General features: G+C 41.0%; 1 protein-coding gene across 1 annotated transcript; it reads right to left on the reverse strand.

The window, feature by feature from the left end:
• Nucleotides 1–113: 113 nt before the first annotated feature.
• Nucleotides 114–26906, reverse strand: LOC128929584 (cyclin-Y-like protein 1B). The gene is made up of 10 exons (XM_054244741.2): nucleotides 26137–26906; nucleotides 24760–24819; nucleotides 22340–22374; nucleotides 16824–16924; nucleotides 13813–13848; nucleotides 11721–11772; nucleotides 11017–11136; nucleotides 7947–8113; nucleotides 3287–3449; nucleotides 114–1769 (listed from the first exon to the last, which is right to left on the reverse strand). Exons 1-10 carry the CDS (start codon nucleotides 26615–26617, stop codon nucleotides 1656–1658), a joined length of 1329 nt encoding a protein of 442 aa, XP_054100716.2. The 5' UTR covers nucleotides 26618–26906; the 3' UTR covers nucleotides 114–1655.

Consider the following 26906-nt stretch of genomic DNA (forward strand, 5'->3'; position numbering starts at 1 on the left):
AGTGGCAGCTCTAGGGACCCCACTCATGGTCACCTCACCCCATGGTGACCTCAAGATGCTCCCCCCCAGGTTAAAGGGAAAAGAAAGGAAGAATCCAGCAGAATTCCCACAGGAGAATTTATTTTCCTTTATTCATTATGCATTGGAGCTAAAGTGCAGAGCATGAAGGGTTTTATAGAAAATTTTAAGTTCTTAGTATAGTTTTCCATGGAAACTTTAAAAATTAACAGTGATAGAGATAATAGATAATAAACCCATTATGAGTACATTATCACTAGGTTTTAGCAAATCTCATTTTGCAGTTTGATTTCAACGATCAATTCCAAATATTCTAGGAGTTTTTTACATCAAATATAAGATACAATATCATTAATTATGGAAGAATGTAAGTAACTATATCTAACAAATGAAGATAAAAGAAAAAATATCATTATCACATCTAATAAAAATTTTAATATTTAAAATAGATTAATTTGTGTATTCGCCAAAGAGTAGACTCTACAACCACTGAAGGCTTTGCATGAAATGTTTTAACATGTTTCATCTAATATTTCATCTTCAGACACAAAATATCAATACACAAAAATATTCAATTATGTATACAGGGCCACAGATTATGTTTGGAGGAGGAAATAATAAATCAACAGTGGGATATTCCAAACTGCTTTATTGTGAATGGTAAATGCAAGAGGCCAGGCACGGTGGCTCTCACCTGTAATCCCAGCACTTATGGAGGCGGAGGCAGGCAGAATGAGGTCAAGAGATCAAGACTGTCCTGGCCACTGTGATGAAACCCTGTCTCTACTAAGAATATATAAATTAGCTGGGTTGGTGGTTCATGCCTGTAGTCCCAGCTACTTGGGAGGCTGAGGCAGGAGAGTCACTTGAACCCCAGAGGCAGAGGTTGCAGAGAGCCGAGATCCTGCCACTGCACTCCAGCCTGGCAACACAGCAAGACTCTGTGTTTTGACATGACCATTATAGGCCTGGGGGAAGATGAACCGATTTCATCTCTCCCTTTATAACCATGATGTGGGTGCCTCATTTCACATGCAGACTCTCTCCAAAGACTTGATGAACAGGCCTGAGCCCCCATGGTACTTGAAGCAATGACAGCCTTGTCCCCATGCCATTCTCTCTTCCCACACTTGTTGTTTTGGGCCATCATGCATTCAGTGCCTCAGTGGACAGAGATCCAAACCCAGGTACTCTCACAAATCTGGAGCCAATTCCAAAGTTGTTTGAATTCCAGCTCAGCTCAGACTGTCACCTGCTTGGGACTGTGGGTGACTGTGGACTCTGAACTGGGATGTGCTGTGCCCATATGACACTCTTCCTCCCCAAGAGTTGTTCAAGAAGGTGGTGCCCTAGGAATGCCATCTGGACTCAGTGGAACAAGAAGGGCAGGTAGCACCTGGCACCCACTGTTCATGCCACCATCACCCAGCTTCACAGTGTGGTTATTTGAAGAAGTCTCCACTCTATAAAAATCCTAATCAACAACAACAACAGCAACAACAACAACAATAAAAATTTTTTTAAAAAAGATAAAAAAAGAAAATCCTAATTTTTCTGGTCTTTTTCAGCAGGAGAAGTGATATTTTGTAGTCCCTATAGTTGACAAGTCCAGGACTTTATAATGCTAATTTCTCTCTTTAAGATAAGATGGCATTAGTATGCCTAATGCCGATGAAATCCATGCTGACGGCCCTTGTCATAGCTGCGGCATCTTGATGCAGGTCTTTGTATTCACACAGCCGTGACATAGCCTAGGAAAGTCAATCAAAGAGAAAACGAGTACAATTTTTAAAAAGGCTCCAACATTTTTTAAAAGGCATCATTGATGAGAAACCACACATACAGGTTCCTTTAGAGGGTTACCCTGCAGCTGCTTTGGCTGAGGTTTACACTCGGCCAGGTTCTGAGGATGCAACTCCCTGCCCATTCACTAAGGTCGTCTCCTTTAAGAGCTATGAAAAGACTGCCAGAGCCAAGAGGAACTTACTTTATAATTTTAAAATTGGGCTCATTGCTTGGTGATACTGTCACATAAAAAATAAAATAGGGCTCCTAAGAGTATTGTGACAAGCTTGTGACAATATTATCTGTTACCTGTGCACTTGTTCCTTCAACATACTCAACATACACTTGTGCCAAACAATCAGCTTATTCAGCGGTTCAAATTCTACCCAATCCTTAGTAGTTACTACACACTCCAAGCAGATTTTAACGAGACAGGCACATGCTGGGCTGTTTTGGAACACCCAAGAAGCCTAATGATTGAAGCTACTTTACTTGCACATTGTGGTAAATAAATGTATTATTCCAAAGTACCACCAAAACACCAGAGACAGTGCCAATTTTAAACGTGTCTATTTCAGTTGGAACTTTCCTGTATACTCACCAACAGTCATAAACCATAAATCTTACGTTGTCCCATGAAGCCATTTTCACTAAAAACCCATGTCCTTCCTACACCTAGTACTTGAACTACTGGCACCTTATACAGTGTAAGCACAAGTCTCTCAGCCACTACTGCTTTGTCTAACAAACTCCTGGGACTGCACTGAGATATATAGAATAGACAAGGACACAAAATTGCAAACTGCTTAAGTAAAAGGCAGTCAAGAGCAGTAAGTGCATTGTCTATTTAGATATAATTAGGAATACAACTGCATTTATTCATGAATGTTATGTGAACAAGTAGAGATTAAAAACAAAACCCAAAAGAACAGATTAAATTTAATTAAAAATGTTCTGAATTATGGTCAAAGCAGTGAGAATATCAATAATTTTTTAAAATATAGATCCTTGGCTGGTGCAGTGGTTCATCTCTGTAATCCCAGCACTTTGGGAGGCCAAGGCGGGCAGATCACCTGAGGTCAGGAGTTCGAGACCAGCCTGACCAACATGGAGAAATCCTGTCTCTAATAAGGATACAAAATATCTGGGCATGGTGGTGCATGCACATAATCCCAGCTACTTGGGAGGCAAAGGTAGAAGAATCGCTTGGGCCCAGGATGCGGAGGTTGCAATGAGCTGAGATCGCACCATTGCACTCCAGCCTGGGCAACAAGAGTGAAACTCCTTCTCATAAAATAATAATAATAATAAGGATTCTTGTATAAAGCATAAAAGACAAGAAATATGATGCCAAAGAAATAAGCACTTTGGTCTGTTAATTTTAAGGCTTTCATTTTCCTAATCACTACTTAATATGATTTTGTCACAGATGTTGGCTTTTGTGGCCAATGGGAAACTTCACTAAGTGACTTCACAGCCTTACCTTCAATTTCTGCGCTATATGTTTGTGAAGAATACTAAACTGAAAATCCAGTTCATGGTCGTATGGCAAGGCACACAGGTCAAAGTAATATTTCACATAAACACTGGCAGACACATGAATTTTAAACTCGAGTAGCTCCAAAAAACTCTTCTCCATCTTACTCCTGGGGGAGGAGAAACATAATAAAGCCAACACAGGTCAATTTTAGTCCAGTGGGTTATCTTTAAAAATATCATTCTGAGCTACTAAGATGCTCCAAATTCTGTTTTGAAACAAATAAAGGCTGACTGGTAGGGTCCTTACACTAATGTCCAAACAAGGCACAGCTGCTTGGGGTCTCTTCATCATCCCAGCACCCCAAATTTTGGATGAGGGATAGGTAGAGGCCTCTTCTGCACTCCTGCTACTGACCTGGGGCTTATTCTTCACAGTTTCCTTAGGGCAGCTGCACAACTCAGACTCCACACGCACTCACAAACCCCGCAATCACAATCAGATGACAGGAATGATGGGTACCATTTAGTAGTTCTGAAGAAGCTCCAGGCGTGTTTACCAGGATGATAACAGGAAGGGACTTACTGAAGTAGGGAAGCACCAACGGGAAGATGGGGCACATCACCATGGCAACAAATGGACCCATGGAGACCCACCCTATTACCTCGGAGGAGGAAAAGCTCTAAGGAGGATTCATCCCAAATAAATACATAAGCAAGATACATTCCATGGCAAAAAGAATTCCCCTCCCTCTGCTCCAGCACACAAGGCTATGTCAAGGAGGCATAATGCAAGTTTCTGCTCACCTTAATATTATGAAGAGACTGGGGAAGAATAACATTTACAATTTGAAAGGCAGAAAAGTCAAGGAGAGACATTTTGGCTAGACTAAACTCATTTTATAATGTGATTTATAGTAGGGCTCTGGCCTTAACACATGCAGTGTTGCTCTTGGGTTGGGAATGCAACCCTGAAGAACTCAGTATCTGTCACCACTGGGCAGAATAGAATGTGGGGCTGTTGGATGCAATGGGAGAGGAAAGGACTGGGAGCCGTCCTCTGCCTCATGGTCATCCAGCTGCCCTCACCAAGGCTAAATTAATAGGTACACAGTTAGAGTCATTCTGGCTGCTTTCAGAATAACCCCTGTAAGAAGTTAATTGCTTAAAAATGATCAATATCTGAACAATACATTTGGTTTCTTGGTTTGAAAATTTTAACATTTTACCCACTGGCTTGAAAGTGGAGGACAGTTAGACCACAAGCCAAGATGTGAGGATCTCATTTGCTGAACTTAAAACTCAACTGAGAACACATGGACACAGAAAGGGGAGTACTAAACACTGGGGTCTATTGGGGGGAAAAGGGGAGGGCCAGTGGGAGGGGGAGGTGGGGAGGGATAGCCTGGGGAGAAATACCAAATGTGGGTGAAGGGGAGAAGGAAAGAAAAGCACACTGCCATGTGTGTTCCTATGCAACTGTCTTGCATGCTCTGCTCATGTACCCCAAAACCTAAAATCCAATAAAAAATTAAAAAAAAAAAAAACTCAACTGAACCTACTTCCAAAATTAATTTCCTGTTCACATATCCATAAGTCTATAGAAATGTAAATCAAACAATATTTGAATAGACAGCTAATCAGGACCTGACTTACTACAGGAATTAATGGCACTTTATGAAATTAACATATCTATTAATAGAGGTTTAATCACTGAAGAGAAGAATTCTGTGTACAGACTATGCATCTTCTAGGATTTCTGGTTTTTGAAAAGGCTAGATGATTGAATAGCATACCCTTTATGACACAGCATTTCTGAATAGTGGCTACTCAGTTTTACTCTCTAGAAAGAAAATATATTCTAGGGACACACAGAGATGTTGGAAAGTTTTAAGAAAAATCTGATGGACAGCAGTTTTTATCTGTTAAACTGACACTCAAAATGGGGTCACTGCAAACAGTCAACAGCAGGGGCGTGAGACACATGTCTATTAAATGCTTGGATGTAATGCCTTCCAGCTTCCCAGGATCATACACAGAAGCAGCCTGTTCGGAGCATAGCTCCTGGTGTTTCTCCGTTCACACACACACAGCTCTGTTTGGAGCCGGTCTTCTTGGGGCTGGCCTCTGCCTCCACTGCTCCTGAAGCTCACTTCTGTGGAAAGCTGCACATATCCCCACATGCTCTCTGATCTTGTAACTAGAAATCAGAGCCCCAGCCAGCTTAGCTGCAGGTTTTGAGAACAATTCAGCTGCCAAAATGGCAGAACTAAGTGTTCATGATTACAAATTTGAAACCACCTTTGCAAAAATTGTAACTAAGAAAATTATGACAGTGAAAGAGGGCTGATCTGACTTCATCTCACTTCTAACCTCCAAGCTGTCCTTGTTCATTTCTATGCGGAGGCCGAAGTAACTTTGGAAGGAACTTAGTTTGTAGTTTGACTTTAAAATAAAGATGGTAATGACCCTTTCCCAAAACAAACCCCTTTCCCACCTGGGGACTAGATAGATGACCTTTCCAGAACTAATAAATTAGCCACAAGATTAGAAATTGTGGCTTAGGAGTCATGAGGCTGAAGGCTGCAAGAATCTGAACCTCCCCATATTGCTCCTGGGAATGACATCACTATTGTAAAACCTAAAATCAGTGCTTGAGATATTTTGCAGACCTTGTACTGGGATCAGGTGGCACCACCCCAACAAATAAACGTGGCTCATCTGGTTTTGTGGCCCCCACCCAGGAGCCAACTCAATGCAGGAGGACAGCTTCAACTCCCTATGATTTCATCGCTGACCTGACCAATCAGTACTCCCCACTTTCTGACCCCATACCCACCAAATTATTCTTTTTAAAAACCATCCCAGAGTTTTCAGAGAGACTAATTTGAGTAATAGTAAAACTCTGGTCTCCCGTACAGCTGTCTCTGCATGAATTCAACTCTTTTTCTATTGCAATTATCCTGTATTGATAAATCAGCTCTGGCTAGGCAGCAGGCAAGGAGAAGTCAGGCAGTCACAAATCTTGCTTCCTTTGAGGGACCAGTTTGCAAATGGATGACTATGATTAAAGTCACTTTAGCATTTGCAACTTTCAAAATACTTCCATTTGTTTCAAATTCATTTGCTGTCACACTCTTTGCTAAAATGGCTACCACAAATATTGCAATGATCACTTGGTTTATACTCTTAGCAAAGTGGTGGCAAAAAATGTTTTTTTTATTTGTTTCTGAGAGAGAATCTGGCTCCATCACCCAGGACTGGAGTGCAGTCACGTGATCACAGCTCACTACAGCCTAATCTTACCAGGCCCAGGCAATTCTCCCACATCAGACTCCCAAGTAGCTGGGACTACTACAGGCCCCTGCCAACACACTTGGCTAATTTTTTAAAAAAATTTTTGTATGGACAGGGTTCACTGTGTTATCCAGCAGGTCTGAACTCCTGTGCTCAAGCGATCCACTCACCTCGGCCTCCTGAAGGGCTGGGATTACAGGCATGAGTCACTGAGCTCAGACGCCAAGTAGTTATTTTTGAATGTAGATATGTACACATTGCAGCATATCTACAATATACACTACATCTTCATTTGTAGACAAACACTGAGGTGATTCTGAATAACAGTCCTATCTGGAGTCATGGGCAAAGATCACAAAACTAACTTGTCCCACTGCCTGGCATCATCTTTTCTGCTGCTGCTCAATGTAAACAAGAGCTGCTCCCTTGTCTTGCACCAGATGCAGCTGACACAGCTGTCCTCACTTTCCAGCAGGCACCCAGGGCGGCTCTGCTGGAAATGCCCCCTTGCTCACCCTGCCTGCCTGCTTCAGGTCCCTTCACTTCACAGCAGTCACAAAGCCAAATTAGAAGGGAACCCTGGGGAAGCTGTGTTTCAGTGTCATGTTGGTGCATCCGGGAGGAACCCCATGACCCCGCAAGGCTCCCCCCAACTCTCATAAACAACTACTGGCCCCCAGCCTGCTTCTGTGAATGTCTGAGTACCCAGGGAGCCTGTGAGTGTGGTGGGCATGGGGTGATGCCCCAGAAATGCTTCTCACACTGTGGGAGGTGAATGTGGAAGCTTCTAACCGATTTTCAAACACATGCAATGTTCCCAATGGGGAGGAGCCAGGGCACAGAACATCATACCTCAAGGTTCCTATAAAAACAGATCTTCAGATTAAAGGGGGTAGACAAGGACCAGCAAAAGCAAATACACAATGGGTGGCTTAGGTTAAAGCTGTAACTTCTGCATAGTCCAGAGACCTTAAGACCTTAACAGTGGCCAATTATTTCGAAGGCTAGATGTTTGCCCCTTAAAAGGGGACTGAAACTGGCAGGTGGCTTCTAAAAAGCTATAAAGATATTTACTATACTGTGTCATTCTGACAGCACACTTGTAAGAGGTTTGCCAAAAAAAAAATCAGAAAAACATTTTCTAGTTTATCAGCCAGTTGTTACAACAATAACACATCAAGACTTACCCATTATTGCTGGAAAATATAAACTGTTATACTAAGGCTGGATAGATTGAAGTCTGTGGTCTTATGCCTATTTCCTTTATCTGCACAATGAAACCTATAAAGATATTTCTTGCAGTGATAACTTGGAGAGCAAATGAGGCATGGAAAATGATGACAAAGTTTGCCCAAACCTTAGAAACTCACATTGTCTCAACTGCAACATCCTTGGGATTCTGGCTGTCATCCACACTCCACAGACCACGATCTCTCCAAACCTTGGAGGCCAGAAGCATGGCTCCGAGGACAATTTTTTTCCAATTAGTAGGACAAAGATCGATGTTAGCTTTAGTTAAAAGGCGTTCAATGTACACCTGCAAAATAGAGCACTTGTCTTTGATTTCAGTTCTGTTTCAGTGTGGTGATAAGAACATTTCAGAATGAAAGACTTCTGGTTTTGGCCAGAAAATAAGTGCCTTTTATTCTTACGTTCTGCAGAGACTTTGCTCAGATAAAGCGAGAGGGCAAGTCACAGTCATAGTCAGATACCTCTGCAGCATACTCTGCCCACAGAACTTTCCATGCCAATTTCATTCACAGGGATGTGAGCATGAAGAAAGGCACCTTCAGCACCTTCACACTCATGAAAGGCAGCACAAACACAGGCCTCGTGCAGATTAAGATTGTTCAGGAAACACTACTGTGCCATCTGTGTGCAGCATCACACTTGGCTGGCAGGTAGATAGGAATGTGTTGCCTGTTCCCATCCTGCTCCCCACAGCTCCTCCAGGACATCCTCTCATTTGCTCACAGTGTCATGCCCTGGTTTCAGCTCCTCACCTCCCATCTCTCCTTATCCACCCCCCACCCCCATCACTCACCTGAGACTTCTCTTGCCGAGGTCCCTGGAGCCTTCACACCCACAAACCAGAGCCCTTCACCCCAAGGCTCCACTCCCCAACCTGGCCCTAATCTTGTGAGTTTACCCTCCTCCAATCCATGTGCAATCCCTCTATGGCTAACTTCACTGGTAGGCTGCCTGCTTCAGATTCTGGGCCACCACATGTCATGGCTCACCTGTAACAGCCTAGTTGCTTCTTAGTCCTCTTCTCTGCCCTAACCCTCCTCCCAACTATGGTCTACTCTCCCCAAAACAGTTGTGATAACCTCTAAATTAAGGACACTTCACTCTCCTGCTCAAGATCTACCATTAGTCCCCGCTTCAAACTGGAATAAAACCTTAACTTCGTCCCCTGGTCTGCAAGCCAAAGGGCTCTGTGAGTTATGGCACTGCCTGTGCGACCTCATCTTTTCCATTCTTTCCTTCATTTCTCTCACAGGTGGGCTCTTTGCTCTCTGTTCCTTGAACACACATGAAATGTGTTCTTGTCTCAGTCTTGGCACCCATCACACTGCCTGTATGCCAGCTCTCCTTATCATCCTCACTTTATAGTCAGGTCACTGCTCAGATGTGACCTCTCTAGAGAGGCTCTTCCTGATCATTCTATCAGAAACAGCGAGCCCCTCCCATCACTCTCTCTGTATCCTGCTTTATCATTTTGCTATTTGCCGTTACCTAAAAAAAGAAATGCTTTCCTCATTAAAGCAAATGTCTCATAAAGACAAGGACTGTGCTCGACCTGTCCTCTTCTCTGCCCCAGCACTTAGAAGAGCGGCACAGGGTTGGCATCCCAGGGGTGTTTATGGAATGAGCACCTTCTTGGCAGCATGTAGCACTGTGACCACAGCCTTTCCTATTGTGAACACTTTGTTCTTATTTTTTTCTGCTCTTCCTCCTCCCACTCTGGCACTTTACTGGGGGTTTGTCCCTCACATGCTGGTAGTCTTTACAGAGCCATCTTTTGTCCATCTTCTCTTTTTTTCCTTTTCCTGAGTAGCTGTGACTATAGGTGTGTCCCACCATGTCCGGCTTGTCCACTTTTATTCTAAACACCTTCTTTGCATTTGAGCAGCTACTCTTTTTTTCTTTTTTTTTCCAGAGTTTTGCTGTTGTTGTGCAGGCTGGAGGGCAGTGGTGCAATCTTGGCTCACTGCAACCTCTGCCTCCCAGGTTCCAAAGATTCTCCTGCCTCAGCCTCCCAAGTAGCTGGGATTACAGGTGTTCACCACCATGCCCAGGTAATTTTTTGTATTTTTTAGAAGAGACAGGGTTTCACCATGTTGGCCAGGCTGATCTCTAACTCCTGACCTCAGGTGATCCACCTGACTTGGTCTCCCAAAGAGCTGGGATTACAGGCATGATCCATCATGCCTCGCCTTGAGCAGCTACTCTTACTCTTCATTCCTTACCTCTAGCTCAGATTCATGCTCCAGTCCCATAGATCCAAATGATGACTACACTGCTCAGATTCATGCTCCAGTTCCGTAGATTCAAATAATGACTGCACACATCATTCTGCTTTCTCACAGGCACACCAAATTTAGCCTGTATACAGTGAACTCCCCCTTCTTCCAATCCAGCTTTCCCTCCTGCATCAGCTCGCTCTCTCTCCATCTGGAAGTACCACTCCTGCTTCCCTCCAGCATGTGCTGAGCATTCCCAATGGCTGCAGCTCCATGAAATGGCCTGCATCTGATCCAGTGCTCACAGAGAGGTTTCTATGCAGGTGCCCAGCAGAAGCCTTCACCCCTAAGTTCTAGCCAGATGCTAAAGGAGAGGGTACTGCTCTAAGTATCCTTTCTCTCCAGGCCGTGTGGTTGACATTCCTCTACAGGTTAGTGTGGGGAGGGCTCAAACGATCCCAGCCATCTGAACAGGACTTTATATTCAGAATGAGTCTCACCACAGGAATTCTGTGAGAACCATGTAGAGGTGAGGACACAGCTATGGCTTGGCAGGCTAACTAGCAAAGCCCATGTCCAAGTCTTACTGGTTCCACATTCCTGGGCAATTTCCTGAGCAGGCACAAGAGGTCACCAGGAACAACAAAGCATTCAGAGCAGCAGCTCCAGGTCAGAACTTGGGGAAATACAGCCTGGAACTCAGCTTAGACCTACATGGGAATCTGTTGAGGGAGAAACCAGAAGTCTCTCCCACTGCTTTTAGTAGCAATTATTCTGTGATAAGAAAAGCAATGGCATCATTTTAAAACATGACGATGATTAAACTCTAATATGTGTATTTACTTTGCTTACATAGGTTTCTCTTAAAAGATCTGATAATAACTTTAGGAACTGACTTTTATTTAGAAACACGGCCATACGCTGTGTAGGAGACCAGTTATTAAAGCTGCTTTATAGATAAGAAATAGCTTACCAATGCTACGATCGCACATGGAGCTGTTAGTTCTGCGACTGCAAAAATATTACAGAAATAACTGAAAATGCATTTGTGTGTGGGATCGTCCTCAAAGGATTTCCCTGGAATCTCTTCTTGCTGAAAGAAGAAAAAAGGCAATCTAAATATTCATTCAAGAAAACTTCTTAAGTACTCTTAAGTTCAAATTTGTGCCCACGTGTCCCTTACAATAATTTTGCTGGGATAAAATGTCTTTTAGTTCTAAAAATATAAACAGTAGGATCTTAAAATATTTTTGGTTTTCTGTAAACATAGGTGCTAAGGTGGCCCTGTGGCTATCACATACCTGAAGAAGGAAGTTTTTAAGTTTTTATAGCATTTAAACAAATTTAAATTTAAATTGTTTTCTAATACTATTCACAGAATTTGTGCATATTTGTTAGGACTACTTACAACTATTTATATTGTTTGCTGCTATAAAAAATTATCTTTTAAAATGACACATTTTGTTATTTGGATGGTATGTTTATTCCCCTAAGTGCACAAATTAAACAAAGCTATAAGTCAGCTCTTACTCCAGTGTGTCCAATTTACAACACTCCTTACATAAGATGATTGGATACAACTTAGTGAAGACTTAATGGTGGATGATTTTGACTTCATCAAGAAATAAACACAACTCTATAAGACATAAACAGAACCTCAGAAAAAGTGACACTTACTGAAAGTGGATGTATTGACTCATCGAAAATAGCCAGAGATCTATTTGCATATCTGTAAAAGAAGAATGTGAATTTAAGAAATTAATTCAGGAACTGTTAATATCTTAGTAAGGTATCTGCTGGGAGTAGGGCATGGAGGGTGGAGGGAGATATTTCTTGTTTGCTTTGGTAAAATTTGTTCACCAAAACTGTTGTTGCCAATTTTTCTCCTGGATCCTGGCCTTCAGAGGGTTTCTTGACCTCTTTTTCATCAGCACATCACGTTCTGAACTGGGAAGTCTTTTCTACATTGATGAGCCAGCCTTGCCTTTAAATACTGACCCCCGCTAATAGGCAATGGGAATAAACTGTATCTATTTTTACTGCTCTAACCTCATGGTGGAACACAAGAACATTTTAGAAAGCAGTAGTTGTTGGCAATAAAGATTATAGAACTTTTTAAAATCAATTAAGACTTCCCAAATCTTTATTATACTTTATGTTTGCTGAAGTAGTTTGAGTTACAGACTTAATTGCCTTTTTATTTTAAAAGAGGCCAGTCTTTAATGAACTTTAAAAACTAACACATTATGTGATCATTAAGGAAACCAGTGGTGCTACCAACGTGGTTTGTGGACCCCTGAGATTCTCTAGGAGACCCATGATGTCAAAACTGGTTGTTGTTGTTGTTGTTGTTGTTATAGGGTTTTGCTCTTTCACCCAGGATGGAGCACAGTGGTACCAACCTGACTCACTGCAGGCTTGACTCCATGGGCTCAAGCAATCCTCCTGCCTCAGCCTCCTAAGTAGCTGGGACAAAATGTCCACACTACCATGCCCAGCTGATCTTTTTTTTCTGATAGATGGGGTCTTGCCACATTGCCCAGGCTGGTCTCAAACACCTGATTCAAAGTAATTCTCCCATTTTGGCCTCCCAAAGTGCTGGGATTACAGGTGTCAACCACCATGTATGGCCCAAACTGTTCTCACAAGAATACTAATTCAACCTGAGAAGCTGATTGAAAATAAAACACACAATTTATTACTTTTTTAAAGTATTAAGACATTGACTGCTTCCTTCCTGTTCAACACTTGTAATGACTGTTTAAAAGCAAAAGTGGGTAAAACTGATGGTTTCTCAGTATCAATAAGGGCAGTGGTACCAAATTATACCAGTATTCATTCCACTCTTCACTGCCCCTTACAGTTTTTTTTTATTGAAGTAGCCTGTTTCACTGAAGAATGTCCTTGATGAAACAGTAAAAATTAATGTATTTTAGTATTCTTTTTAGCATTCTAAGTAGAAAGTTCACATAAAGCACTTCTGTATACTGAAGTATGGTCATGTTAAAGAAAAGCAGTTGTGATTTAATTGTGAGCTGAGCAAGCCAATTTTTCACAGAACACCATTTTTATCTGAAAGTATAACTGACTATTATCTATAAAATTAAGTCAAGAGAGTCTGCCATTGCAGGGAAAATAACAAATATTTGTCTATAATAAAGCTAAAACTTTCAAGGTAAAAATCAGGACTTTGAAAACTCATACCTACTACTGTGAGCTTGACAGCATCTCCATATCTGAAGACATTTTTATAATGGTGGTGATACTAATGAAAGTGAGTTTTTGACACTATAAATAGACCAAGTAGCCAATGCATAACATTGTAAAAGCCAGTAAGGGGAAAGATCCATTTATTGTACAAGAAAGATCAGTGACTATTAGTGAACGAATTCATTGATATGTACAATCCCGCTATAACTATTTTAATCAGTTAGCACTTCTGGAGTTTTGGTGGGGTTAAGGAATACCCACAGTTACCTGAAAGCTTCAAAAATATGTCTCTTTCCTACTATATATTTGCGTGAGGCTAGAGCATCTTTTAACTGCTTCTTTACAAGTAAATTGCAAACAAAGACATAAACAAATACACTTTGGAACGCTTAATAATTTAAAAGAGTCTTATGGACCAAATAACCCACAAATGATTCACTGTAACACTGCAAAATAAGCACTCTACAGCTTATAATATACAGAGTTATGACCTGACAGCGTGTTTCATATGACACAAAGTGATGAGCTGGAATAACAAGATAGGTTTCAAGGAGCTTACCTGTGCTTTATGTTGTAATATATTGCCAAAGTCACACTGTGGAGGGAAAAAAAATTGTAAGAACTGATGTTATCATTTGTTAGGCCTGAAGATATATTTCTAAAGGGGGAGGAGGGAACCCTCTCAGTGGCCCTGAAATCCTCTCTTCACAACAGTACCATATGAACACTTTCCTTTTGTTTTAGTCCTCTGGCCTTACAGCAAAAATAGGAGAACTAAAATGCTAGGCAATATGCTGTTAGAAGACTTGTGTGTGCAGATGGTTATTATGTATAAATAATGACATATTTTCCCTGTCATTTGCTCTTCTGCCCATAGAACCTTTCATTCTGGGCAAGTTACTTATATCTATGTGTACATATGCTTACATTTAGGCCAGACAGTAGTGTTTTGCTTTTTAAGTTGCTGGCCCCGCATTTTGGCTGATTTAGTTCACCATCACCTACTCACCCATTTGTCATTGTTTCCCTAAAAGCAGAGAATGAATGTGCTTTATACCAAATAAAGTAATTTAAAATCACCTATGCATGATTAGCAGAAAATTTATTAGTAAACATTATAATGCATCCAAAAATCGATGACACTTGTAGTGCTCCTAAAATAAGCAGTACTAAACACAGAGTGTAACACCACATCATACATTTATGGCAGGTACTTCCTCATTAGTTTAAACAAAGTATGAATGAACAAATACAACTCTTCGGATGGATGTTACTGTGTTCCAGTCATCCACAGATGTTGTGTGTCAGGAAACTGGGGCTTCTCTTTGATAAGTTCTGGCCTTCTATTCACCCTCAACATTTAAAATGTGGCTTGTAATAATTGAGAAGGCAAATTGGAGTTGTAAAAAGTAGGCCTTACAACATTTTTAGCATCTAAGATAGATATTTCTATAGTGCTTCCAACAGTTTCATCTCCACATTTTAAGATCACAGAATTGGAAGTTACATGCTGAAAAGGACCACGGAACCTCACGTGACAATCCATGCACCACCCATTTTACAATTAAGAGAACCAAGGCTTAAAACTGATTTGCCCAAGGTCCCCGAACAGTGTTCCTGTGCACTGCAGGTGTTTACAAAACATTTTGGTATGGTATAAATTGAAGCATATGCACACATAGATAGAAATGACTCGCACAGATGAAAGGCTTTATGGGTAAAAAGAAGAGCAAATGACAGGGAAAACATGTAATTTTTATATTATAACCATCACTTTTTCACACAAAGGGAGCAGTAGCCTCCGCCTCTGCATTTGCTGCACACTGGATCACCCAGGGAGCTTTAAACAGGGCCTCAGTGTCAGCTGGAGACTTTCTGATTTAATAGGCGTTGGGTAAGCTTTAGGCATCAGGGTTGTTGGTAAAGTTCCCCAGGTGATTCCAATGTGCAGCAAAGTTTGGGAATGACTGAATTAGGGCTAAGATCAGAATCATCTGGGATGCTTTTATCCATATAATGATGTCTCACATACTTCCCCATTTTCCTAAAAGGTTTGTGAGTGCCCAGAGACGGAGGGAAGGTGGAGCTGGGAAAATGCATGTGTTTGCAGACGTATATTTTGAAGAAACAGTGTAATTGATTCTAACATGGCTCACTTCTTCCATTGAGAACAATGCTCTACTATCTATGAAATACATTTTTCAAAATCTTTTCCAAAAGCCAATTTGCTATATTAACTTGCTCAGTAAACCTTTATTTCATCAAAAGCAAATATACCAAATAATCTCTTCTAAAACTGGAGAGTACATTAAAACTTACTGTGCTTCAAAAATAGACTTGTAGCCCAGGCATGGTAGCTTATGCCGGTAATCACCGCATTTTGCGAGGCTGACTTGGGTGTATTGCTTGAGCCCAGGAGTTTGAATCCAGCCTGGCCAAAACAGCAAAGCCCCTTCTCCAAAAAACAAAATATATATATTTCAATTTTTTAAAAACCTTGTAAAATTTAGACTACGCTAGTAGAAAAAGCAGGACTTTTACTTGTTTTAGCAAGGGTAAGCTTAAAAACTACTTTTGAATTGCATACTGAAACATTGGAATCTTTTGAAATCAGAAGCAGCCAGGGACTCTAGCCGAAAAAGGGTGGCTTTTTACTTAGGACTGAATACAAACATTGAGTGATGACAGCACAGAGGTCAAAGCGCAGGGCTTTAGACACAGGTGGAGCCCAGTTCTTGCTGAAACACAATTGGATCTCAACTATTGTTATACATGAGAGAGGAAAGTCACATTATTATGAGTATAAACTGTCATTTTTGATTAAAGTAGAAGTTACTGACAAATTAGCTTAAAAACAAGTACATTAGAGACAAAATTAAGCTTGTAATTTAGTCATGTTTATAGACCAGAAAGTCAAGTTAGGGATAAGGAGATTAACATTCTGAGGTACCACTTGCCAAACTGTTTTCTGAAAATCAACACTCAATGGAAGGAGATGTTAATAATGTTTCCTGGGCATCTCCATTGGAGCTGGCCTTTTAAACCAACTTGAACCCATCTTTCAAGGGTGTTTTGAAAGGGCATCTCTGATTGTGACCTATGAAGTGCTTGTGCACGATGGAAAAATTTAAATGCAGATACACTATGGTGCTGCTGGAGGACAAGGTGTTCCTTCTTACAAGAGTAGTTTCCAAAGTAGTGCCCATCATCTTAGGCCTATGGCCTATAAAGAACTAATAATTTTTCCTAGAACCGTCTGATAAAAAGCACCTCTCCTGTCTATTAGGTTCAATACTGTCATAACATAAATGCATCCAATAAATAGCCATGCTTTTTCTGGGATTGCTTATTTGCGAACTGGCTTTCCCTTTTACCACACAGTGTCTAAGATTAAAAAAGAAACAGAAAATTCATACTTAGGTCCTGAAAAATCCATATACCGTTGACATCAACTTCTTCAACTGCTTGCTGAAAGGGGCAACCAAATAGCTGAAATAACAGCAGATGGCCGGGATGCTTTTAGCATATGGGGGTCTGTCACTCAGCCCTTGGCAGCCTCATTGTACTCACCTTTCTAATATGTGGCTGAGATCAGGCTCACTGACTGTGCTGTTACCTAGCAATATGGTGGAACACGAGCTGTATTTTCTACCAAGATGCCATCGAGGTATCTGAAGAAGAAGGAAGATAGAGAAAAATATCACAGTAGGCTGAACTTACAAAAGTGTGGGTTTTCCCTTTGTCAAAATGTCAAACAATAAAGCATTAAGGTATTTTTTATACCCCGTGACCTGCCTGAGTGTGGTATCATGTGCAGCTCTATGGGAAACTCATTGGAGGCTCTTAACTTTCACAGATGATGTTTGAGAAATGGGTTACAAAATGCTGCCCTGGATATGACACCGATCATCAAACCTGGCAAGCCTCTATTGTAAATTCCCTTTATAAATAATGGGAAACATTTAAAATGGGATTTCATGCTTTTTTCTTATGCAGTAAAAAGCACTGAGATTTTCTATTTCCGTTATTCATTAACTGAAACAAAATGTCATACATTAAACAATATTGACACAAGAGCATTTGAATGCAGTAAATGAAGACCTAATACAACATTTACTAAGTTACTAATCCTAAGTGTGTGCATTCAAGAGAGAGTGTGATGGAACCAGTGTGTTAGAGTCAGAGGCTGTGTGCACCAGAGCTGCTCAGTTACCAAACAAGTGAAGGGCCATAGGTCTCCCTGGGCCTGTTTCCTTGTGGGAGGATGGAAAAAGTACTGCTTTAAGACTCTCTCACATCCAAAAATCAGATGATGAAAACAACTTTGGGAATTTAACTTTCGCTTCATGTTTCCATAAGACTGCTATTACACTACTCAAATGAGAACTTCTGAGAATACTCTGCGTTCATTTCAAAAGTTAATTGATTTCATTCTTTAAGTTATTTGATGCACATTATGGCACATTCCTGCCTCACTCATGCTGCTGTCTGTCTGGAATATTTATTCCTTTCCCCCTTGTCCCAGCAAGCTTGACCTCATCCACCTTCTGGGCTCCCTTTGCCTGCAGCCACACCACAGAACATTTCTGGTTTTGTGACTCATCAGTCTAATTCACCGTGTGTTACATGATACAATTGCCTGCAGAGCATCCCCCTCATGAGAAAGTGAGCCTCTCCAGGTGAGGGAGGACCCCTTCTCTTCTACCTGCAGCTGCTGAGCACAGAATGTGGGAGAAATTAAGGAGTTCAATAAGAGCTTGACAAATATTTAAATCAGTTACAATTTGGAAAGTAAATCTTCCTGCAGATACAAATCAGTGAAAATTCATCCACAGTGCTATCAGAGATATGACAGTGAATGCTTTGAGCCCTGTAGAAAAGAAACTATCTCTAAAACACTTTCAAAGTATCTATTCATTTGTTGAGAGTGCAATAGTCAATAGGGAAGCTGCCTCAACTATGTTAAGTAAATGTTCCTCCTTGCCAGGTGAGGTGGTTTATTCCTGTAATCCCAGCACTTTGGGAGGCTGAGGTGAGTGGATCATATGGTCAGGAGTTCAAGACCAGCCTGGACAAGATGATGAAACCCCATCTCTACTAAAAATACAAAAATTAGTCGTGGCGTTGGGTTGCTGTAATCCCAGCTATTCAGGAGGCTAATGCAGAGAATTGCTTGAATCCCGGAGGCAGAGGTTGCAGTGAGCTGAGACTGTGCCACTGCACTCCAGCCTGGGTGACAGAGCAGGACTCCATCTCAAATTTTAAAAAAAGAAAGAGAGAGAGAGAGAGAGAGAGACAGAGACAGAGAGAGAGAGAGAGAGAGAGAGAGAGAGAGAGAGAGCGAGAGAGAGAGAGAAAGTGCTCGTCCTTAAAAATAATCCCAGTAGCCAAATGCCAGTCACCAAATAGTTGAAAAGATCAACAGCATTGTTTAAAACCACAAAATACCCATTATGTTAACTGGGAAAAAAAAAAAACTAACTCGGATGAGCCTTCCTTCCTCCTCTTAATATGCTTGTTTGCATCATGTTATCACACTCTTCTATCAGGGTCCCTCACAAACACATTAAAGACAGAACAGGTTTGGATCTACTACTAATGAGCTAGTATGAAACAAAAGGCAGGGTAGGGAGAAGATCTAGTGGTTGTTTATAAAACTACACTGCATTTAAACATTGCCAGTAGCCAATAATCAGAAATATCCATAGAGTCCAACAGCATTTTGCTGCTTCAGATGGTTTTTACTGCAAATTCACTTATTTCTTAATCAAAATCCAAGATGTTTTTGAACAATATTACTATTTGAAGGACCAAATTACCCTTTAAGATAGAAATGTTTTAACTCTAGCTAAAAACTCTTAATGTTTCTTAAGCTATTCTGTTAATTTACATTAACAATGTATGTGTGTCAACGTATATACTTTAATTATCTCAAAAACAAATATGGCATAAAAAATAAAAATGGACTCATTCAGACACTTTTATTCAACGGGAAAGAAGGTATCCCTTAAGGTCACTACTATTAGGGATAATGCAGCATAATACTTTAACATAACAAAAGTCAACTCTGAGGAAAATTCCATATATGAGAATAAAAATAACAGGAAAAATGCACCAAAATACAGACTAGTTGGTATAGCTTTAGGTGATATCTGTCTTCATTTTTTTTTTATTTAAAATTTCCTATCACTCACTGTGACCTCCACCTCCAAGTTCAAGCAAGTCTCCTGGCTCAGCCTCCCATGTAGCTGGGACTACAGGAGTGTGCCACCATGCCTGGCTAGTTTTTGTATTTTTAGTAGAGACGAGGTTTCACCATGTTGGCCAGGCTGGTCTCGAACTCCTGGCCTCAAGAGATCCACCTGCCTCAGCCTCCCCAAGTGCTGGGATTACAGGCATGAGCCACCACACCCGGCCTTCAAGATCACTTTTTTCTCCCCACTTTTTTATAAGACATGTTTTAAATGTTTTAAAAATAATTAATGACTTTTAGCTAACTTGAAAATTTCCAATACTTTGTGTGCTAACAAAATCAGCTTCATCTATGTTGCACAGCAATGGGACCACATGGCAGGTATGGAGTTTGAATAGAATTATTACACAAGGCCTGAGTGGAAAAGTGTAATATGCTTATTATAGGTATAACTAGAAAATTGTCTGAATTAATGTCATAATTATGTTCAATTTAAACTTAGATTTACACTTACATATAGGTTCTAAATTTGGGTTAAATATGATGAATTGACCACAAAATATGATGGATTGACCACAAATTTATTTTCTCTTCCTTCTGAAATCTCATGAGAATTAGTCATAAAATGAACACTATACACAGGACCAGGAGACAGGATTGACAGCAGATTCTGAGTCAATGTTGCAAGGTGACAAGCAGATAGAGGAGTGGTAACTGACATGAAAGCACAACCCTGGTGCCCACAGGGAGTGACCTGAACAGAAACAAGCAATCCTGTGTATTTTGAAGGACCCGACACAGTCTGCAAAATCAGAGCACATGGTACCAGGGAAGGTAAGATGAAACATACAACAGAGCCAACAAGGTCAATAGTAAACCTGTGGTTAGAATGCCAGGTCCACTTGTCCTCCCATCTTATAAGAAATGTGGATGTGTATTCTCTGGATATATTATACCTGAAGGTTTCTGTGCTCCGACCTACCAGGACTGAAACCTGGGAAATGGGAGTAAATGGCACACACAAAGTGAAACTCCACCTTGCTTCCCAACCCTGTTTCTGGAAAGCCAGCAGCCATGCTTGCACTGCCCAGGCAGAAAATTGGGAGGCCCTTCTTGGAAGAAAACTGAACCATGGCAAAGAAAATACCCTCATTCCCTCATATATACACTGATGTCCCTCAAAGGAAAAGCTGCCTCGACATCCAAATCCCTACAGTGAGACCCCTCAGTGAAAAAAAGGTCCTACTTTCAATGAGAGAAAGCCAAAGACCACCACACATTTGAGCAAAGCCTCCAATGGGAGATCAAAACAACAGGAAAAAGGAATTCCTGGGAGCAGTAAAAATTCAGGAGCAAAACTTTTTTACAAATCTTAAATCACCCTTAAGGAGATTTTTAAAAATTTGATAGAACAGTTAGCATGGACAGTCAAAGAATCTCTAAGAACAGAACAAAAGATAAACTGGAAAATCAAAGGTAAAGAAGTTACAGATCAATGCAGAAATACTGGTCTAAGAGGTCCAACATCTGAATCATTAGACTAAAATAATAATAATAAAACAAAGCACACAGAAAAATTCTCTAAATTTTATTTTAGACTTAATGGTCACAATAAAATAAAAGGTCCCTACCAAGCTTTGTGTTACAATTTCAGAATCTCAGGGATAGAGAAGGTCCAAAACACTTGACAGATGGAAACATTGATTACATATGACATATCACACAATGGCAATACTTTCAAAAACAGTATAATAAAAATGCAATAGAAAAATGTCTTCAAGCCATGACATTTAGTTTTCACTATAGAATTTTATACTCTATATCAAATGAGGGATTTTAAGAAAGCCCAGATCTCTAAACATGTGTGTATATGAGCCTTTCCTCAGAAACTGCACTCCAGCATTACTGGGGAGTAACACAAAGCAGAGCGCAATGCACAGTCTAGGACTCAGGGACCCAACATTAGTCGTCCCAGATTTCAGAGAGAGCTCCCAGGCCAACAGGTGCAGGGCAGCCCAGGAAATCACAGTTCATCCTGAGGATGATAATGAAAGGCCAAGGAAACTTGCTTCAAGAAAAAAACATGGAATGTATTTTTTTAGTAGATAAAACATATTTTTGATAGGCATGTGAAAAATGTTACAACTCTTGGGGAAGAATAGTTGTTAGAGAGCCAAAGGAATATAGTCAGAAAATCAATTACACACACACACACACACACACACACACACACACAAATGAAGGATGTGAAAACAAAGAGACCGGCGGAGGCTAATGGTCACATTTGGTTTTATGAGCCATCATGGGCTAGGAAAGGGGAGGTTATCTTGGAGAAGTGCAGAAGTGTTCAGGTTTCGAAATATTTAAGAGAAAGAATGAAGGATGTGCAAGGAAGAGGCACATTCAGAACATTATATGATCAGCAGTGAATAATATGTGCATAGTCATAATCATGTAAATATCAATTCATGATTTAATTAAAAGTGTGTTATAGGTGGAAGAAACGGGGAGGGAAATAAGGGTGCAGTGGAGTGAGGATGCTGCGCTTTCAGCTGCTGTGACAGGGAGTCAGCAGAAAGTGTTGAAGAAAATGGACGTGGCTATTTTCAATTTGATTTGATTTTAAAAGATTAAATATTTAAGGCAGATCTTTATATCACAACCAAATTATTTAAATTTAACTTAAATGTCAGACAGCCTTAAAAATGGGCACAGTAAGTTAAAGACTTTCCTGCATAAATCAGACACTTAGGAAAATAGAAAACAGTTAGAAAATTCACCAAAAGAGGATCAAACTAACAGCACTGGGTCCCTGTTACATTTCTAAGGAATTATGACAGATAGACTTTTAATTTAAACAATTAATTTCTTAACTTTTCAAAAGCTTACTTACAGAATATAGGCGAGAGCTTCTCCTCTTTCCTTGCACTAAAAATAAAAATATAACTAATCAATTCTGGTATAGAAAAATACCACAGAATAAAAGTAGTTGCTAATCATCTGATCATCACTATATAAAACAAGATAAATCTGATTATCACTATATTAAAAAATCAATTTTTAAAATATTTTTAATTTAAACAAAATTTAACATTTAAATAATCCAGCATGATGAATCTCATAATGTAAAATTTTAAAACAGAGTTTTACTTTTTGACCTAACACATATTCTATTATGTTCAAATGAAAGCATCTCCATGTACATAAGGAAAGGCAAAACAAATTAGGCAAAGTGTGTGCCCTCCAAATCTCATGTTGAAATGTAATCCCCAGTGTTGGAGGTGGGGAAGTCTTTGGATCACGGAGGCAGATCCCTAATGAATGCCTTAGTGCCATCCCCTTGGTGATGAGTGAGTTCCTGCTCTGAGTTCATGCATGATCTTCTTGGGGTTTTGTTGTTACTGTTGTTGTTCTGAGACATGGTCTCACTCTGATGCTCAGGCTGGAGTACAGTGGTGTGATTATGGTTCACTGCAACCTTGACCTCCTGGCCTCAAGTGATCTTCCCACCTTCCCCTCTAAAGTAGCTGGGGCTGCAGGCATGCACCACCACATCTGGCTAATTTTTAAATTTTTCATAGAGACAGGGTCTCACTATGTTGGCCCAAGGTGGTCTCAAACTCCAGGCTCAAGTGATCTGCCCATCTCAGCACCCCAAAATACTGGGATTGCAAGTGTGAGCCACTGCACCTGGCCTGATCTGCTTATTTAAAAGCCTGCAGCAACTCCCACTCTCTCTTGCTCCTTCTCTCACCATGTGAAAGATGACTTCTTCACCTTCCACCATGATCATTAGATTCTTGAGGCCCTTGCCAGAAGCCCATGTTAGCACCACACCTCCTGTATAGCCTGTAGAACTGTGAGCCAATAAAGCCTCTTTTCTTTATAAATTATCCTGTCTCAAGTATTCCTTCATAAAAATGGCAAAATGTGGGACAGATGAGAAAATTAGCTAATAAAAACGTTTACTATTGTATTTCTGAACCCCTACGCAGCAGTGTTTTGTTTTCAGATTCTACATTTACACGTAGCTTACTTTCATTACCAGGATCTAATAACTGACAGCTCTCAGAACCAGTTTCTGGCCAGGAGTCAATCTCAAGATGCACTAGAATATCTGGAAGCATCCCAAACCACTTCTCAGTCATCTATTCATACATTACTGAAAAAGTAAATGGGTCTTTACTCAACTGAAAGGTAGTCTATCTTAAACTTAAATATCAAAATGAGGGTGCCAATCTAACTGCACGGGGTATCCTCAGCACACACAATCATTTTGTTCTAACAAAGGTCCAAAGAATAAAAGCTCCCAAGAGGGACTTGGGCCACACTTTCTTCCCTATAATGCCTCCTCCTTTGAAGTTGAACTGGTCTCATTGACACACATTTCTCACCACTGAAGTGACAGGGGCAGGGGATCAGTTTTCTTCTACTTCCATGCACTCTAGGTGTGAGAAGCCCATGGCTCTTGGAAGAAACTGAGAAATAGAACAATCCTAACTAGAAATGACTAGCTCAAGTCAGACAAAGTCCACACAAATATGAAAATGCAGGTGAACAACTCCTTTTTTATGGTGCTGCATTACTTCAGATGTTATTCTAGAATCCCCAGTTCTTGTATTCTTGTTCAAATTAACTGAAAAACATGGTGTATGGCTTTTTTAAAAATAAAGTAAGACAACAGAATGTTATGTAACATAAGCAACAGTACAGAAAAATCCTACAGTTCTAATTCTCATCCTAAAACAGGCAGGATATGAAAACTTTACACTAGTTTCACACACTAAGGCTAATACAGAAAACAGCACGGGGCATGTTACATTTCTATTACATTCCAATGAAAAAGTTCTAGCATCGACTTGGATGTGACAGTGGTTAGAGCACTGTGAACAAGGAGCCAACATCACAGATCCAATCTAGAACAATGGATTCTTTTTATTTGCTCAAGTGAAATCCAAGCTGTGGCCAAAATCCTATCAGTCATTATTAAAACATACTCTTTAAAGCAAGGGAAAAATGGCAAAGACGTATGAAGAAAAAGGTATAAATCCGTGACTACTACACTAAATCATGTGGCCAATTAATCATGGTAAAATGGTAAAAATGTCACCAAATGTGTGAACACGAAATCTATATGTTTCCATAAACATTGACAACTAAAGGAAATTATATCACATATGAAAATAAGACAAGTAAATCTATGAAAAGTTGAACGTTTTTAACTAATATCTGAGTTTCTCTAAATACTTTCTGTAATACACAAGACAGAAAAGTTTTAGGTTTTCCTTGAAGGCAGAAACAATATTGTCTCACCATGCATTTGATACTTTCTCAGGAAGAGTGTGCTTGCCCTTGGATGGTAAGAAGCAATATCTGTAGAGGAAGAAGAGGAAACAATGTCACAAGTGAGGTGAGTAAAAAAGATTCTTTTTAAAGCTACATAACCATTTGGATCACTTTTAACAGTCTTGAGAAAAGCTTTTAGTAATAAATGTCAGGAAAATAAAGGCACCAATGTCCCAATTCTACTGGAGAATGCAAAAATCACAGAATCTCTCCATGCATGTGGAATAAAACCAGGCTAGGGCTGGGACTTCTTTTTCAGACTTGCACCTAAATAAAGGGATGCAACTTTTAGATGAATCACATATATGCCCTCCTCCCTCTACTTATCAGATATAACCACCTTCCTCTAGGCTGCTCTTACCAGCACATTTCAGGGAAAGTCTCAAGCAGTAAGAGATGCTGTGGTCAGTTACTGTGGTCCGACACCTGCTCAATATTTCAAATGTCTTAAAACAAAGAGCTGTTTGGGGCAAAAACAATTTTTTAAACAATCAAAGTCTCACTCTGTTGCCCAGGCTGGAGTGTTACAATGGTGAGATGGAGCCAGCAGAACTTACTGAAGGCACAAACTCCTGGGCTCAAGAGATTCTCTTGCAGCTGGAACTGTGGGTGCAAGCCACCATACCTGGCTAATTTTTAACCATTTTTTGTAGAGACAGGGTCAAATGAGACATACTTGTAAATGTGTTATAAATCCCCACAAATGATATGAAGAGTCTATTTTGGGCCGTCATCCAACACTACCCATCTGCTACCTGGTGTGTGAAAGCACTCAGAGGCTTACTTTACACCACCGAACAAGGAAAAGCTTTCACAAGTACTGGCATGCTTTGTGTATAAAGGCACAATTCATTCACATACTTTGTTCATTCTTTCACCATTTTTGAATATTCTGAGAGAACAATACCTTTCAGCTACAAAGTCACATTCATCATGAAGCTTAATTATTCTAACGTTTAAATAAATTAAGAGGCCAACCAAAGTAAACAGAAGAGCTGTAAGACACCTCCTCTACAGCAATGAAATCTGTAGCGTACATTTTCTATCTGGAAAACTTAGCGTTCGGCCAGCCTGGGGTTGAGAAAGGGGCCAGAACTGGGCACTGGGGTAGGGAGGAGGAAAGAAACCTCCAGATGCAGCAGGGAAAAAGAATAAAGGGTGGCGGCAGGCACGAGGCAGGGCCAGTCCTCCCGCCTGGTGCATGGGCCTGGGAAAGCTGGCTAGGGGCAGGAGAAAGGAGCCCGAGGTTGTGGATGCCTCTGGGGTGGGGAGAGGGGGTGAGAACTGGTATCAGTGTCAGCCAGAGTCGTGCCTAAGGGCAAACAGTATCATTCATTGCCTTACCTTTGGGCATCACCTGGTCGCTGATGTGCTGCAGGTCATGGCCGTTGCCGGCTCCCAAATCCCACCGGGCAGGCTCCACGGCAGTAGGATCTGGCACTTCCACCACCTCCCCCTCATTGATGTTATTGCTGCAGAGCGGTTCTGCCCAGTGCACCCTGCACTGGCTCTGCTTTCGTCTGCCATTGGGGAGCACCAAGATCCCTCTGGCCGGCCTCTGCTTTTCTCTGCCTTGGTCTGCACTTAGGCTTGACACTGCCTCATAGATGTCATCGCAGCTGCCAGACACCACCCCACACAGCCAGCTCGGGCCCCAAATGGGTCTGGCACTGGTGTTGTACATGTTCCTTCTATCTTGGCCCACACCTTTGCTTGCCACCGCCTCATTGATGTCAGAGCTGAAGGGCAGATCCTCAGACCATCTACGCAGACCTCGCCTGCGGCTGACTTTGGGGCACAAACAACAACTCAGTGTGTTCCCCATGGGGCACCTTGGCTCCTCTCCAGCAACTTGGACCTTCCCTTGCCTCCCAGTCTGCAGAGTTCAGCACTTCACCTCTTTCAAACACAGGCACCTGGCAGGGCCAGCCCCTGGTGATGGGGCTGCACCCCACTAACAACTCACTCCCCACCTCAGCTGCCTCCCCTGAGATGACTGGTCTGAAGCGAACCTGCTTGATTTAAAATGGGTCTAGATACAACAAGCCTGAGGGCTGAGATCGCGGAGAAGACAGCGCAGAGGGAGCTCCTCCTTCCACTGTTTTCTATCAACT

The sequence above is a fragment of the Callithrix jacchus genome, chromosome 14 (genome assembly GCF_049354715.1).
Source record: "Callithrix jacchus isolate 240 chromosome 14, calJac240_pri, whole genome shotgun sequence".
Lineage (NCBI taxonomy): Eukaryota > Metazoa > Chordata > Mammalia > Primates > Cebidae > Callithrix > Callithrix jacchus.